At 38.6% G+C, this 17708-nt stretch overlaps 2 protein-coding genes across 2 annotated transcripts in view; both read right to left on the reverse strand.

The window, feature by feature from the left end:
• Positions 1-656: 656 nt before the first annotated feature.
• The window catches only part of LOC131251969 (UDP-D-apiose/UDP-D-xylose synthase 2), a 90759-nt gene continuing 73707 nt past the window's right edge, over positions 657-17708 (reverse strand). Inside the window, exon 9 of the mRNA XM_058252948.1 lies at positions 657-1141. Coding sequence (XP_058108931.1) covers positions 1026-1141 — 116 coding nt within the window. The 3' untranslated portion in view covers positions 657-1025. The remainder of the gene's footprint in view (positions 1142-17708) is intronic.
• LOC131251991 (putative germin-like protein 2-1) lies at positions 10247-11556 on the reverse strand. Its single transcript, XM_058252957.1, has 2 exons — positions 11352-11556; positions 10247-10906 (listed from the first exon to the last, which is right to left on the reverse strand). Exons 1-2 carry the CDS (start codon positions 11473-11475, stop codon positions 10371-10373), a joined length of 660 nt encoding a protein of 219 aa, XP_058108940.1. The 5' UTR covers positions 11476-11556; the 3' UTR covers positions 10247-10370.

Consider the following 17708-nt stretch of genomic DNA (forward strand, 5'->3'; position numbering starts at 1 on the left):
TCTAATCTTTTGAAGTATGATAAATTAACACAAGTGTCTTTTAAAAAACTATAGAGTTTAAAATGGAATTATGCTAACAAGGGGCAGGCCACACCATAAAAACAGTTGGGTCGGGGACACCATCCATTAGAATTGTGTACAGCCTGCTGTTGGATTCCTAAAAAATCACGCTATTCCAAAACTAAAGCGGGCCGTATCACAAGAATTTAGAGGCTATATGTATATAATTTTATATTGTTCCCTGTGGGGTGGCCCACCCGAATGTTGAATCAGCTTGCCTTTTCAGATCAAGGCCAAAATAAAGGGTGTTGGGTACCTGATAGACAGGGTCAGTTCGATGTAATGCAGGTAAAATTGTTTCATCCCCTCCGATAGAGGTAGGCATCTGTCCTGTATAACTACAAAATCAGGAAAAAGTTTTCATTTCAAGTCCTCGAGCTCCTCTCAGCACAACATACAATTACGAGTAAGTTGCATTTCCGTACAAGGATTCCAAAGCAAAAACAAATGGATCTCAGCATAGCATGATCATTTCTATATTCCTCACCAAGAAACTCAGAGCAAAACCATTCTAGAAATTTTGTGAATAATAGAGAAAATAAAAGAGTCAGCTTCCCAGCAAGACTACGGATTTTGCACAGAATTTAGAATGGAAGTAAATAAATAAAGGTGTGCCCTTTAATGGATGAAACAAAAATTACAGGCTGGTCGAGAGTTCACTACAGATGAAAGAAGAGAGAAAAAGCAAAACAGCAAATAACAAGAGGCTTCTTTCTAATGCCCCAAACCAGCCAGCCCCTCGTTGCTGCTACTACAAAACGACATTAGAATTGGATATATCCCCAAGGTCCTGCTTTCTCGATACTTATAAATTATAGCAATACAGACATTACCTGGGCCATCAGCAGCGATTGGCAAATGGCCACCGATGCCAGAAACATATATGAATAAGCAAGCAGTATCACATGGTTTCTTCAAAAAATCGGGCCTCCCAACATTTACTTAAAACTACTGCATTTTAGCTTCTAGCTGGATGCAACCGGCTTCGAAGTCAGCTGCTTGATGGCCTCGGCGTATGTCCTGTGTTGGTAAGTCAGTGTTGATTCCAGCAGGTCCCACAGTGACGTCTTGGGATTCCAACCTGCATCATCACAAGGCAAAGTAATATTTGTTGCTGTAATTTTCATTGTCCAAATTATTAAACCAACTCAGTAATTGGCCTCTCTCTAGAGAGAGAGAGAGAGAGAGAGAGAGAGAGAGAGAGAGAGAGAGAGACTTCGTGAGAACTTTTGGCCTGATCCAAAAATCTAGTGGGGCATAGCAAAATGAGAGGTAATCAAGGGCCTGGGGATTTCCACTTTACTATGGCCTAACAAATTGTTCGATGAGGCCTAAAAGTTAGCCCAGCGGGTTTCAAGAGGTGACTTGTCTAGTGTGCTGTCCGAATTTTGTGCCCACATCACATGTCAAAGTTCTCACAAAGTTCCCATGAGAACTTGTTGCATGAGAGCATTTTTTGTGTGTGTGAGGAATGATCATATAGTGCTGGCACTACTGTAACCAGTGTTTGGTGTATCGGTATCATTACGTATACTGCTGACTGGGGATACAGAAACATGTATAGATATCTGCCGAAACCAGGAAATGTATCGGTGACTCAAGGAAACATTGGGAAAAACAATGGAGTTTTCAATGAAACTTCAAGAGTCGCTAAAAGACATAATTGGATATTTAGGAATGAAAATTGCAGAAAAGGATCACACATGATAAGTTTCCATTAAATAAGAACCTAAAAAGCATGTGTTGGCTTTAGAAAAAAAAAAAATCAGTACAATCATAACCAAAATGAGTTCATACATACATACAAAATCAGTACAATTGTAACCAAAATGAGTTCATACATACACACATGCATGATTCATCCCGAAGTATGTTCGATCAAGTTTCCAACAAGATAAGATTTCAATCTCATGGAGATTCGGCTAGCCGAACTGGAGGTTCGGCCAACCAAATTTTGGCTTGGACTAGCCGAATTTTTGAAAGATTTCATTCTGCGAAATCCGAAGATCCATTGTAAAGAAATCGTTGGAATTCGACTAGCCGAACCTAAAATCGGGCCAGATAAATTTCCAAATCCTTTGGCTATAAATGGAGGCTTTCTCTTACTCATTTAAAATACCAAAATTAGAGATCTATCTTCTCAAGTAAATAGTGAAAGTCCAAGACACCTTAAGCTATTTGTGCGGTAAATCTTATATTTGATTTAGCTTATTCTATTCTCTTTCTCAAGTTAGTTTAATCTTTTTTTAATAGAGTAATCCATACTCTACTTGAGAATTAGAGAATTGAATTTGTAGCGCTAGGGCATTGTTTATAACTTCGAAAATATATTAGATCCCTATTTTCTTTTTGGGTTGAATACATATACGGATTCATATATATCCCAAGAAAGAAGATCACCGCAATCAAGCTACAACTACGTCATCAACTTGTCAATTGAAGATAAGTACTATATTTACTTTATTTCATTTTTATTTTTTTTTAGATAGGCCCAGAAATCTCAGCAGGTTGTTTTGTGGTGAGCTTGTGAAAATCACAAAGAGAGTTTTGTTGTGATAACCCATAAAAATCACAATAACTGTATAAGATTGTTAAGGTGATCCTGTGAAAACCTTGAAACGGTGAAAGCCAAAATTATGAGGGTAGTAATTTTGAGAGTGGAGTAGGTGTGGAGTTAAGCACCGAACCACTATAACTCCTTGTGTATTGTGGTGATTGTTAATTCTTTATACGCTTTCCTTGTGATTGATAATCTCTTTCTAAGTTTGATATTTTGATATCAAAGACATCGTGAAATAAGGTTGTCCTACGAACTATTTGGAATCAAGATTTCAATACTCAAAGCAATTGAGAGTATTTGTTTTATTATTCCACATTATATCAAAATATTTTGTATTGTCCTATTCGCCCCCCTTTATGACATTTATAACTCGTACTTTCAATATGAGTTAAAAGAGAAGAATTCCTCTAATTTTTTGTGGGAACTTAAATTTGGGTAGAACAGTCACTGGTCAAGAGAGATGCATTCCATGGATCTTAATACTGTAATATTATACGATCACTTAGCAAGTTGTAGGATAAACCTGTGGTTGTTATCATTCCTAAGGGATTATAACATCTAAGGGAGCTGATCACGAATCGGGATAGAAAGTCTTTACCATTGAGTTTGACGATGAGTTAGTGTGCCTATGCCCGACTCTACATACGAATATAAATTTTCTATGAAAAGTGGCTCCTATTATTGCACCTATTGGACACTTGCATTGAAGGATCAATTCAAGTCTCAAGACAAGGAGACGATCGTGCCTGGACTACAATTGACCTGTATTTCTTTTATCTTTGATTAATCCTCAGACTTGAGGATGCATTGAGAGTTCAAGTTTCTAATATTTTAACACCCCGAAAATCGAGGGTCGAGCAAAGCTCAACTCCCGAGTTACAACGCATCACTTATGCAACATAGATAATGATGTTTAAATGTTGTCCATACTAGTGTATTAAACATGAGTGGGATTACACTAAAATAGTATATCATACTCCAGAGTTAACGTAAATAAGCAAGTGGAAGACTGAACTAATTATATGAAGTATATACGTGTTTCATAACCTCCAGAGTATGAATGTGCTACTGGGCTGAATATATACATAATTTGTTTCAAAATACACAAAATATCAAAAAGTAAATGTTCGACTAATCCAATGTCCCTGTAATCCCGACGACGCAGCTCTAGGTCTACACAGACCTGCCTGAGAGCTGTACGTAGGAGAACTCCTCCTCGTCAATGAAATCTGGCTCCATCGCGAAAGTCTCATCATAACCTGCATCTAAATCAGAGTCTGGTTGGTGTTTTAAAACACCGTTCCAGAGTGGGAATGAGTCATCAACTCAGTGGTACTATAAGGCAAAGGTTAACATGTTATCAATTTAGTCAAGCAGTAATGATAAAGCAATAAAAAATCACTTCCTAATTACTCTTGTTAATGCAAGAATGATATGTAGTAATGATGCATGCCCTCTCCTACACTCCCTCAGCGACTTCATCTAATAATCACACATGGCAAACTTCTTAGACGTGCACTTCCTCGCCAAAGCACATGCAATGCGGTACATGGTCGTGTTAGCCAAGTAGTTTATTAGGCTTATTCATACAGCAGATTTGGGAAGCTAAGGTACCACCCTTTTTATCATTTACTCAAACAAGGATCCATCTAAGGTTGTCAATCCTAGTTAGTCACATACGATAGGAAAGTTGTAGGGCATCACCCCTGATGAAAATAGTAGATAGGCAAGTTCATGAGTTTACACTCGAGGTCACTACAGGGAGGTTCGTCACCTCAGTGTAGGCTTAGTTTATACTTAAGGTCACTACTGGAAGGCTTGTCACCTTAGTGTAGGCCGACAGCTCGAATACGGTGTCCCATATACCACCATATTCGGCTCACGAGTTTTGGTTGCTCACTAGTCACTACGGGGAGTTCGTTACCCCAGCATAGGCCGACAGCTCGACCACGACGTCCCATACACCACCATGCCCGACTCATGAGTCTTAGTAGATCTTGGTACCATGATTGAAACGGACTTTACATTAGTAAGCGGTACCTTAGATTCAAGTAGTAGCGTCCATACATGGTAAACACACAATAGGCCAATCGGTTTATTTGACAAGTGCGATTAGTACGAGTGCAAGTTGAATTAATCGATATGAAGCGCATAAGCACTCCACATTACGTAACCACTGTCGACAATCATCGTACGGCTCAGCTTCATCGAACATATCTAATGTGGCGAAACTAGTTCTGTCACTCAATTGAGGACCGTTACTGATTGCCTGGACTACGTAGTAGTCCCAAACATACCCAAATGCAATAGGTAGTCGCACATGTTATGCATAACAGCATTTAACGAACAGTTCAAACATAATTCTCATTTGAGCATTTTATCAAACACATTAAACATGTTAAAATACATATGCATTTCATCTATAAATTACATAGTGGTAATTTATATTACATGAAGGAAGTTATAGATATGGATAAGGTGGTTGAGAATCCTATCTCAACACCCTTACTAAAAACGATTCATCAAACAATTTCTCATTTAGTCATTTTATCAAACACTTAGGCTATACATTACTACATACGTGAACTAAATGAGTTTTAACATATATTATGGCAAATCCTTTTGCAAAGGAGTTGTCATACATACAATAAACATGTATTCTAGATTAATAGTCATGGCAAGTATAAATCAAAATTTCACTTTCATTCAAACATTTCAACAAACATATGGAATGCATTATATATTCACATAGTTCGCACACATGTATAGTTTATCGAATACATCGTGACTAAGATTATATGGCAGCAATCAAGTCAGATATAAATCATTGCTGACATTGAAAGCCTTAAAAACTATAACTTAAATGTTTATAGTCTGCACCTTTCGTCAGAATACTTGATTTGGATGCGGTTCGAATCCTATGTTACCGTAAACGGAACAACGGGTACCTAAATCACGAAATAGGTTAGCTATTTCACTGATTACTTTATCTGGATTTCTAAAGCAAGATTAGGGTTAGGATTTCTTACTCAAATTATACTTAGAAAGGTTCATGTAGCGATGGTGGGGAGGCGAAACGGCGTGTGGACTCGTGGGAGTGAATCGTAGCAATGATCTCTCTATCTCTCTCTCTTCTCCTCACCCTTTTCTCTTCTTTTCTCTCTTCTCTCTCCTAGGGTTAGAGAAATTCATATGGAATTAGAGGGGTGGTTTAAGGTCTTTAAATAAGCTCAGAAGTGATGTAAATGGCCCCAGGGCCATGGTATACTTAGGTTATAGCCAAAGGGTGACTATTTCTGACGAATGGGGCTCATCTGGAGGTCCATTACCTGTTTATGTCACAGAGTAAGTTCCCTGACAATGGATCTAGGCCAGGTTATGATTTTGGTACGATCGGATCAGTGGATCGACCATGGAAGATCCATATCAAATCAACGGTCGTTGTCACTCGATCAGGTTCACAAGTATACCAATAGGTACAAGGAAATTTCCCTGATCCATGGGTATAATTAGGTCAGAATCTGATGGTCTGAAGTCTTCAATTTTACCCGCAAGCGAACGGTTCAATTCACTTAAGTTCTGGTTCATTTTCTAAAGATATTCGCGTTTCTCACGCACTTCGCTCAAGGCTCAAGTTGTGCATTTCTGGATACTATTTGGGCTCGATTCCCGTGATGATTTTCAAGCCCAATAAGGCGGTCATAACCTTATAGTTTCGCGGTAATCGGACTTTCGACACGCGGTCCAAGTCTGATACGGAGTTTTAATGTGCTCCCGAGAGCAACTAGATTTTGGGATTTCTCCTAGGTTTTCTAGTAATGTTGAGTTATCGATTTTAATGATTTTGGGTCTTACAGTTTGTATAGATAGTGGTTCAAGCTAATCCACTGATTAATTTAGTTTAGTACTTAATTGATTTTCGTCTAATTTCCACGGTATACGGTCTTTAGAGATTTCTGCCTGAGGTGGTACTCGGGTCTTTGTACGAATTTTTCTGAGATGTTACAAATATAATGTGCTTTGACTCATCTCATGAAGTCAATTGCAATGGCTTATATATGGTTGTTGTTGGTTCAGGTATCATGATACAGTTGAGGTTCATATGATTTAGCAAGGGATCCATTGATCTCTTAGGGATCCATTGAGAGTTCAAGTTTCTAATGTAATGATTTTACAAGTATTTTTTACCATTGATATTTTGTTTTAACCGTTCTTATTGGTAATTTAAATAGTTGAGATATTGGGGTCTGTCACTTGATTTGCACGGGAATCATATTAGGGATGGATGAACATGTTTAGATATCGACCTTTGCGTGGGAACTCCATTGTGACCCATGACTTTAATCTTTCCCCTCTATTTCTAAAACTCTAATAAAAGTAGTATTAAAGAACTCATGTTATTAAATACTAGTTATTTTTTATTTTTTATCATCAGTCCGTTTTTCGTTTTGACCAATTAGATGGTGTAAACCTTAGTAAGGAATATCCGTTCTTTATTTGATTGCAAATGAACGTGCAGATTGGGAGATCTAATTGATTCAACTTAACACATCGCCAACGGTCAATTTTGAATCAATAATCAATTAAGGCACATGGTGGCTATTTTCTTCATTTTGAATGGGGATAATATGACATGATTCAGAGTTAAATGATTATTTTCAATCAAATTTAGGCCTTAATTAATTGGTTTAATTCAAAATTTATATGTACGATTAAGACTAAACGATATATATGACCAATTATTGTTTGAATCTCATATATTTCTTACTGGTGGTTTCGTTGGCTGTCTCTGAATTCATCCCTAAATAATCATTCCTTCGAAGTATCATCTGCAAGGTTATTGCCAACCATTCCAGTATTGAATGCCATTAACCCAAGGTTAAACCTCACTAAGATACCACATAGTGAAGTAGGGCACAAAGATAAGGGAAGTGATCATTTCCTCTTGCTTAACAAGTATCCTTGAAGCCAAAGGGCTGACTTTTCTAAAAAGAGAACGGGAAGAAGATAATTTTATTGTATCGAATGTCCTTGCAAAGAACATATGACGCCCTTAAATAGGCGACACATGCCCAAAACCTTAACTCAAGTAGACCACTTAATTTTTCCAAAAATAAAAAATTTGCTACAAATTGTATGGATCCTAAAATATCAAAAAATCTATATAATAACATCAATAATGATGCTAAAGACCCTAAAATGTGTTAAAAAATGATAACTAAAAATAATAAATTCTAAGTTCAGACACAAATTTGGTTCTATGTGAGGGCAATGATCATTTCGGGTTGTCCATCATCTCTAGGATCTCACACACCCTGAAAGAGGGGGACTCGGTGGCAGACGGCCTTGCAGAACATGGTAGTATTTGTGACCATGATCGCTTTTTTTGGAATAGGATGGAGCTTCCACAAAAAATTCAGAGTTTGGTTGCTTTAGACAACACGAGCATAGGGATGTTGAGAAAAATAAAGTTTGTTCCTATATGAGGCCCGATGGGGAGAAGATTAATCCGGTGAGGGCAAGTTTTGGTTGTTGGCAAGTAGGTAATTGAGATGCTTGCCTTGATTTTTCAGCCCTTTTGCCCCTTATGTACAGTTATGGGGCTGAATTTGGTTGTGTTCATATCATAGGGGTGGACTGTACTTTTTGTTGGCCAACCTAAATTTCTGTAAAGCTAGTCATTTTTCAGATTGACAAAGTAACCAGTAGTGTGATCTCCCTTTCTGAAAAATGACCCTTTTTCTTCATAAAAATTGTTTGGAGAGCACATCGATACCCTCCAAAATATATATTATTATAAAAAATTAGAGATTGCTGTGAAGATTTACACTTATTAGAACCAATAGAGTGCTCTAACCTGTTTTACATCCGATCAAACATTTTGACCCTCCTCTTGACCTAGACTGATGGAGAGCGGGTCACAGACATTTTTATGTAAAAGATGGACCAAGAAGACCCGATCAGAGGTGAAAATGATCTAGATCGTCGGAATCTTAAAACAGTCGTATCTTGCAAACCGGGATGATTTTTTCAATATATCATATACGATTTTGGGGTAGGAGGATCTACTTAAGCCAACCAACCCTGCTATGCTGGCATGCCCATATCGGCTTGATTCCACCGGATCAATGGTCAAAAACCCATTTTATTTATGTTTTCACTATAAATAGTAAATTCTAGTTCAAGTATAACTTTTGATCCTTTGAGTTGTAGGAGTTGTGCCAAACATGAAAGCGGCTTAGAAAGATTAGGAGAATAACGTGGTTAGGCCAAATTGGATACTTACACATTTTGGCCGAAAACCATGAAGTCTAGCAGGAATGGACGTCGTCTATAAATAGTAAGTATACTATTTATAGTAAGTCACGATTTTTTAGGGTGTTTGAGTCTAAAACTTCGTCCTAGGTTTGAGCTCATTATTTAAAGGATTGTAATTTCATTTTTTATTATCAATCAATTTATTAGACATTCTTTCTTTCTTCTTCTTTTTATTAATATTAATATTATTATATATTATTATTATTTTTAATCCCTAGTAGATTTGAGGAAGCTTTGCGAGGGGTCTAGAAAGCTCATGGATTTGGAGTAGATATCCCTTGAGGAAGATGGTGATCGACCTCGTCATGTCCCTCCCTGTGTCATAGACTGTCCATAAAATCCTATGCTACCTGGTCCAAATCAAAACTTTTCCATGAACCTAGTTGCATTTGGACTCATTGGCAAATGTGATCCCCTATATTCATAATTGTGTTCTGCTCACCCTTTGTTCACTATTGGACAAAAAGGATACTAACTGCTCACCCTTTGTCCACTATTAGACAAAAAGGATACTAACTGATGGTCTGAAATAACCATTACTAATCCTACCATCTATAACTAGTCTTGTCCACCCATACCTCTTCATGCCATTGAATGTATGGTTTGATCACACGATCAAAGTGAATTTCCCACTGGAACTACTGTGAATGTCTTCGAAATATACTTTTGGCGCACTTGAAACGATGACCAACCCATTTTTATGGTACAAGTCAACTACATAATAGGATCTAGTGATACACAGCTCGTGCGATGCATGTGTAAGAACCATCTGGTGAAAACAAACATTACAAAACTCGCAGGACAGTATTCACCAAGTCATGCTTTAGGCTGGATTTGGTTGGCCATTCATTCCCTCTTTTCCCAAGGAACCAACTTCATTAAATCACAGAGCTGGGTACTTGTTTAGTGGGATTGGACAGGTTTCATAAACATAACTTAGATGGGTTAGAATTAGCGGAAATGTGTCCAGATATCTGCAGTAAAATGGTCGGGCATAGGCAAGCGTGTTCACTCATCTGGTAGGCCAGACTTGTATTTTGTATATAGTCTGTTGGTGGTTTTGCTTTTAACTGGCCATTTTTTAAACTGTCCATCTATTTTGTACAAATTTTCGTGCAACAAATGATTGGATTCATCTGAATTTTGGGCCAGGGCTCGTGATCTGGTTTCTCTTGGCTAATGATTGGCCTAGCTCTGCCACCCATGCGGATGCTCAACTTCAATTTCTTCTACCTTTGCTCAATGCCGATCCTAGTGATCAAATTCGTCTGCCTTCATTGACAAAAAAAAAAACTAGAAAAAGAACAATTTGTCAAACCAATCAAATGAAACCTTTTATTATTAACCTGACTTATTCAAGCAGAAGTTTTTATTATAATAGGTTAAGAAAACATTTCTTATTTGGGGATAACATATTTAACTGTTTAATTATCTAGAACTGTGCCTTGAGTAAATCAATCACTTTGTTGTCCACTTGGAAGGCCTTTGCGAGAACATCATCAGATATGGGTGGTTTCGAACCGAAGACAGCATCAGCTATGGTGATGACACCAGGGTTCTGGCTGCTCAGACCAGCGATGGCAACCGCATTGGTTTTGCCAGTGTTGAATTGGAAGTGAATGAGGCCTATTGGGAAGACAAACACATCACCCTTATTTAGGATCTTTGTTATTAGGCGATGGTCAGGGTTGGAGGTGACGAACCCAACATAGAGTGTGCCCTCTATGACAGTCAAGATCTCTGTAGCCCGTGGATGCGTGTGAGGAGGATTGAGACCGTTAGGTGCATAGTCGATGCGGACAAGGGATACACCGAGAGTGTTGAGTCCGGGTATCTGATTCACATTGACTGCTGTAACATTGGACCCAACCTTATTTGCAGTGTTGCCCGGCATGTCTAGCCCACTGAAGAAGAAATCACCAGCTTGCACCATCTTTGGGTCCTTGCACACGAACCCATTTATAAATACTGCAAAATAAATGATACCATAAGATAGAAGCAGAACACTCGTCTTCAAATATTGAAGGAGTTCTAAAGAGAAATGCCAATTGAGCTCACTAGTGTAGTCCCGGCCTTACATGAAAGCTCCATGCCACTTATCAGGTGGGCTCTATTACATCATCTAGCTCAGTTCATATGGCAAGTGACACGACAACATCATCTGAGGTAGGAAGATGTTAATTGAGCATTTACATTTTGCAAATTCGGCCCACCAGATGCATGATCTGGTCTGTTTCTGAGCCCAGGGAATCAACGAAGTTGGGCCCACCTGATCGGTGAGTTGGATCTCATATGTGGTCACATGTGATTTCAAATACACTGGTGGGTGCATCTCGCATGTATAAAATCAAGAGACGACATAGTGAGTGCATTACAAAGTGTCAAAACCAAATGCAAAGAAGAGAATATGAACCTGGTGGTTGTGGTTTTAGTATCGCAACACAGAAGTCCTGTAAGGGACTGGGGTCAGAGGCATGTGTGAGAGAACAAGTGAATGCGAGAAGGGCGAGTACAAGGATGTGAGCAGCCATCCTCATTCTTATAAAATCCGAGGAAAAAAGAAAGCTATAGGAGCTAATGGGATTCAAAGTGCTTTCGAGGGTGAGAAACAAGGACACAAGCCATGCATATATATAGTGGGAATTCATTGAAATGGTCTTCTCTCTTACCCACATATAATGTACGACATTTGAAATGGTCTTGTTGTAATGTCGATCTCAAAAAGAGAGGACCACAAAAGTCAGTTTATGGATTAAGCCACTGTCATTCTCCAACAACCACAACCAATACCCATTTTCTGTTCCTCGTCTTCGAGTGCCAATCTAGAAAGATGCGGTCCCTTCTACATTTTTAGTTAACTTAGAGTAATCGTAAGTCCATTTCCCCGACGATAAGATTGAATAAGCCATCTGCAACGAACACGTGCTAACCTGGAATTTGTGTAAGTTTCAGTTCATTCATCAAGTAGGTCCCACTCTGAACAGGACCTGGCCCAAAAACCAGGCTTATAACGTCAAGTGCATGAAGCTTGTTGTATTTGATGTCTTAAATCTAGTCAGATACAGGGTCTGTTGATTCTATTGACAGTATGTTCGATGTTACCTTCGATGACATCGAACAGTTCTCAATCCCATCGAGATTTTCGGATTTATTCCAGTTGGTCGCTGACCTATTCAGGCACTTTTTTCGATGCCATCGATGGATGTTCGATTGAACCTTCGATGACCTCGAACATGGATCGATGCAATCGAGATTTTACAGAAAATATCGGGTCATCTCTGGATAGTTTGGGTGTTAGTTCGATGCCATCAACCCGACTTCGATGATATCGAACGTTTTGCGCAGAATTTTGTGGATGCGCCAGATCTGCGAAATTTGTTTCCAATTTTGTTTGGGACTCTCCCATAGGCTATAAATATAGGTGTAAACGGGATTGGGAGGTATTCCAAGGGTTTCTAAATAGTTCTAGGGCTTTAAAGGGGTGGAGTAAGGGTGAGAATCAAGGTTGTTCAAATCGAGTAGGCCTTCTCTCTTTGTAATTTCTACTTTCATAGTGAATTTCTGTCGCTTCATACCGTGGTTTTTTTCCCCAAAAGGGTTTTCCACGTTAAATCGTTGTGTTCTCCTTTGTGTTTGCTTGGTACTTTTGGATTGCTAACCTAGATTTATCTCTGTGTGATTCTACCGTTTTTCCTAATAAGTAGTATCAAAGCAATCGTTGGGGTGCAAGCTTGAATCTGAAGGATTAGCATTAATGGGAAACACTAGGTATGACATTGAGAAGTATTCAGGAAAAAATAACTTTGAGTTATTAAAAATCAAGATGATCAGTTCCTTAACCAAGCAAGGTGAAGATGGTGCTCTTGAGGAGCGAAATCCGACTATGAGTGATGATGATTGGAATACTTTTGATAAGAAGGCCTTATCCTCGATCCGTTTGTGTCTCACGGATGAGATTCTCTATAATGTTTTGAGGGAGAAAACTGCAGCCGATTTATGGGAAAAGTTAGAAGATATTTATGTAAAAAATTCACTAAGAATCGCCTACACTTGAAGCTATAGTTGTACACCTTCAAGACAGCAGAGTGCGGAGATGTGGAGGCCCACATCAGTAACTTTAATAAATTAATTTGCAAGTTGCTGGATATGGAGGAAGTGGTCAAAGATGAAGATCAGGCATGTATGTTATTGAATTCTCTTCCAGTACCGTATGAGTCATTCAGGCTCATTGTGCACCGAAAATAAAACCCTGAGTGTGGACACTGTTATCTTAGCCCTTCAAGGGAAGGCCATGAGAAAGATAAATGGTGGCATAGGGACATCTTCTAATGTAATGTTTACGAGAGGCATGAATACTGAGCGACCTACAGGGTCTTCAAGACTTAGATCCAAATCAAAGGGCAAGGGCAAAGGAAAATTAAAGTGTTGGAACTATAAGATGACTAAACATGTGAAGAAGGATTGTACAAATCTTAAAGCGAAGAAAGAAAACACAAAAGCTTCTTCTAGGGAGGCTAATGTTGTCATATCTGATGAAGAGATAAGTGGAGGTGATGTTTTATCTGTGTCCATAATCGAGCACTTGCATGATACTCATAGAGATGAGTGGATCCTTGACACAGGAACGGCATATCACATAACTCCTCATCGGAGTTGGTTCGCCAGTTATAGAGAATGCGATCGTGGATAGGACTTTATGGGAAATGACAATGCCTGTAATATTGTGGCTATTAGTACGTTGAGTATCAAGATGTTTGATAGGATGGAGCATACCTTGACTGATGTCAGGCACGTTCCTGATATGAAGAAATGTTTGATTTCTCTCGGTGCACTCGAGGCTATAGGGTGCAAGTTCACTGATCTTAATGGTGTCATTAAAGTTTCAAAAGGGGTACTCGTGCTTATGAGAGCACAAATGTATAAAAACCTTTACAGGTTGGTCGGGAGCACTTCAGCAGGTGGAGCGACAATGACTATTGCAGATTCCACATCTGCACGTATGTGGCATGCTCGTTTGGACCACATGAGTGAGCGGGGCATGAAGGTACTATATGATCGTTGTTTGATTCTAGCTTTTAAGAATTTTAATTTAGATATATACTAGCACTGTATATATGGTAAACAATCTAGATTATCTTTTAAATATGGAAAATATGTATGTAAGGAAGTGCTTGATTAGGTGCATTCTGACGTATTCTGTTGGGGGGTCGTCATGGTTTGTTTCATTCATTGACAACTACTCCCGAAAAGTTTGGATTTACTTCATAAAATATAAATATAAAGTTTTCACCATATTCAAACAATGGTGGAAAAATAGTCAGGGCGAAAAATAAAGATTTTAAGGACTAACAAAGGTGGAAAATTTACTTCTACTGAGTTTAATAAATATTGCATGGATGAAGTGATCATTAGGCACAACATAGTGTGCCACACGCCCAAACAAAATGGTGTGGCTAAGCGAATGAATCGGACTCTCTTGGAGGGCCCGATGCATGTTAAGTAATGCTGCGTTGGGCAGAGACTCATGAACTAAGGCCGTTAACATGACTTGCTACTGGGTGAACCGGTTTCCTTCTACGGTAAGTGAATGTAAAATCCTAGAGGAAGTATGGAGTAGTCATAAGATGGACTACTCAGATTTGCGCATGTTTGGTTGTGAGATTGATTCTCATGTACTATCAGTTGAAAGAAATAAGCTAGACCATAGAGCCAAAAAGTACATATTTGTTGGTTATGGTGTTGGTGTGAAAAGTTACAGGTTATATGACAAGGTCACACGCAAGGTCATCACTAGCCGTGACGTTAAATTTGATGAAAGCTCCTTATTCCACAAGAATGATCAAGAGGAGCAAGAGGAACTAGAAATGTTGATCGTAGACGTCTAGATTAAGATAAATGATACTCAGGCAGAAACGGATGCGGAGACAGAGGTACAGGAGCAGGTGGAGGAGCCACCTGTGAGAAGAAACTCACCGCGTGATCGCAGGTCACCAGCAAGATACAAGGACGACTCTAATATTATATATGCCCTCATTACAGATGAGGGGGACCTGTTTACTATTTAGGAGGCTCTTAATGAACCTAATGTAAAAAAGTGGAAGGCGGCTATGGATGATAAGATGGACTCGTTGCACAAAAACAACACATGGGAGGTAGTGGAGCTTCCAGTGAGCTGAAAAGTGATCGGATGTAAGTGGTTATTCAAAAGAAAACAGGATAGATATAAAGAGAAGCTGGTAGCAAAGTGGTATGCTCAGATATAAGAAATCGACTTCACAGAGATATTTACGCCAGTGGTTAAGCAAGTATCTATTAGATTTGTGTTGGCATCGGTTGCCTAATATGATCTCGAGCTGAAACACATGGATGTCAAGACTGCATTCCTGCATGAAAAGTTGGAAGAGCAGATCTACATGAAGCAACCAGAGGAGTATAAAGTTAAAGGAGCAGAGAAAAAAGATTTGCAGGTTAATGAGGTCATTGTATAACCCAAAACAGTCGCCTAGGCAGTGGTATAAAAAATTTGATTCTTTTATGTTGAGTCAGAAATTTATTCGGAGTGAATACGATTACTGTGTCTATTACAAGACACTGAATGATGGCAAATTTATCATCCTAGTATTGTATATTGATGATATATTGATCGTCAGTCATGATATGTCTGAATACTAAAGACTCGGTTATCAAGGACATTAGATATGTAAGATCTGGGGGTTGCAAAGAGGGTTCTCGGCATAAATATTCATAGAGATAGAAAGAAGAACGGGCTTTAGTTATCATATATAGAATACCTTGAAAATGTGCTGATCAAGTATAGGATGGACCAGGCAAAGCCAGTTAGTGTTCCCCACGCAGCTCACTTTAAGCTTTCCTCAGAACAATGTCTTAAATAAAATGAGAAAAAACAGGTTGTCTCATGTGCATTATTCAAATGCAGTTGGCAGTTTAATGTATGCTATGGTCTGTATGAGACCAGATATTTCACAAGCAGTCAATGTTGTGAGTAGATACATGTCAAACCTCAGCAAACAACATTGGGAAGCGATGAAATAGCTACTTCGATACATTCGAGGTACAAAAGACTACGTCTTAACTTTTGAGAAGACATGGGCAAAATTGGTAGGGTATGTGAATTCAAACTACGCAGGCAGTATAAATTCCAAAAAGTCAACTTCAAGATACTCATTTGTACTAGCGGGTGAAGCAATTAGTTGGATGTGGAAGCTTCCATCTGTAGTGGCTCTTTTCACGATCGAAGCAGAGTATATGGCAGTGATAGAAGCGTTTAAGGATGGTGTTTGGTTGAGAAGCATGATAAATCAGTTGGGGCTTCTACGGGAAGCCATGTCGGTTAATTGTGAAAGTGAAAGCGCTATAAATTTGACTAAAAATTCTGTTTATAACTCTCGTACTAAACAGATTGATGTTTGTCATCACTTTATCTGATAGGTGCTTGAAGAAGAAGGCGTGACTCTAGAGAAGATTCACACCAGCGTGAATCCAACGGACATGCTCATTAAGGTTGTTCCTACAAATAAGTTCAAGTTCTGTGTAACTTCTCTGAGATTGGTGATGTCGTAAAAGGAAGATGGAATGTGCAGAGAAGCATTGATGAAGCTATGATGCAAGGCAGAGTAAGAAAAGAGGACAAGATGTTACATGTTTGAAGATTGAAGACATGGTGTAGATTGTTGTATTTAATGTATTAAATCTGGTCAAATACAGGGTCTATCGATTCCATCAACAATCTGTTCAATGTCATCTTTGATGACATCGAACAGTGCTCGATTCGGTGAAAATTTTTAGATTTTTTCCAGTTGGTCACTGGGCACTTTTTTTGATGCTATCGATCGATGTTCGATTGAACCTTCGATGACATTAAACATGGATCGATGCAATCAAGATTTTACGAAAAATTGGGTTGTCTCTGGACAGTTTGGGTGTTAGTTCGATGTCATCGACCTGACTTCGATGCCATCAAAGGATAAGTTTCGATGACATCGAAGGACGTTTGATGACATAGAACATTTTGTGCAGAATTTTACTAATCCGCCAGATTTGTGATATTTGTTTCCAATTTTGTTTGGGATTCTCCCTTAGGCTATAAATATGGGTGCAAATGGGATTAAGAGGTATTCCAAGGGTTTCTAAATAGTTCTAGGGTTTCAAAGGGGTAGAGCAAGGGTGAGATTTGAGGTTGTTCAAATCGGGTAAGCCTTCTCTCTTTGTAATTTCTACTTTCATAGTGAATTTATGTCGCTTTGTGCTATGGTTTTTTCCCAAAAAGGTTTTCCACGTTAAATCGCGATGTTCTCCTTTGTATTTGCTTAATACTTTTGGATATATCCTAGATTCATTTTTATGTAATTCCACCATTTTTCCTAACAAAACTTGTATAGGGAATTTAAACCATACCAGTCTTTTTCCTTTGTCCGTTTTCTCAAGTAAATGTGGTGCACTTATGTGAAGACATGCCTGATTTATTGACTAGGGCATATCCACGAAGCCACACATGGTGAGTGGCTTTGATCTAGACATGGTGAATTCTTGTAGCATATTACGCTTCACCGTTAATGCGTAGAATTTGATTCTGTCCTCTGGTTGTCCAAGTCGTGCATTCAGTCCTCTGATTAATTTGGTGTGTCCCGCATTGATTCTCATCCATTAATTAAGGACCATTACAATTTTGATATTAAAGGATAACTTATTTTAGATCCATTATCAGGTAACTCAGGAGACCATTTAAATTAAATTAAATTGCTAAATAATT

This window comes from Magnolia sinica, chromosome 1, assembly GCF_029962835.1.
Source record: "Magnolia sinica isolate HGM2019 chromosome 1, MsV1, whole genome shotgun sequence".
In the NCBI taxonomy this organism is placed as follows: domain Eukaryota; kingdom Viridiplantae; phylum Streptophyta; class Magnoliopsida; order Magnoliales; family Magnoliaceae; genus Magnolia; species Magnolia sinica.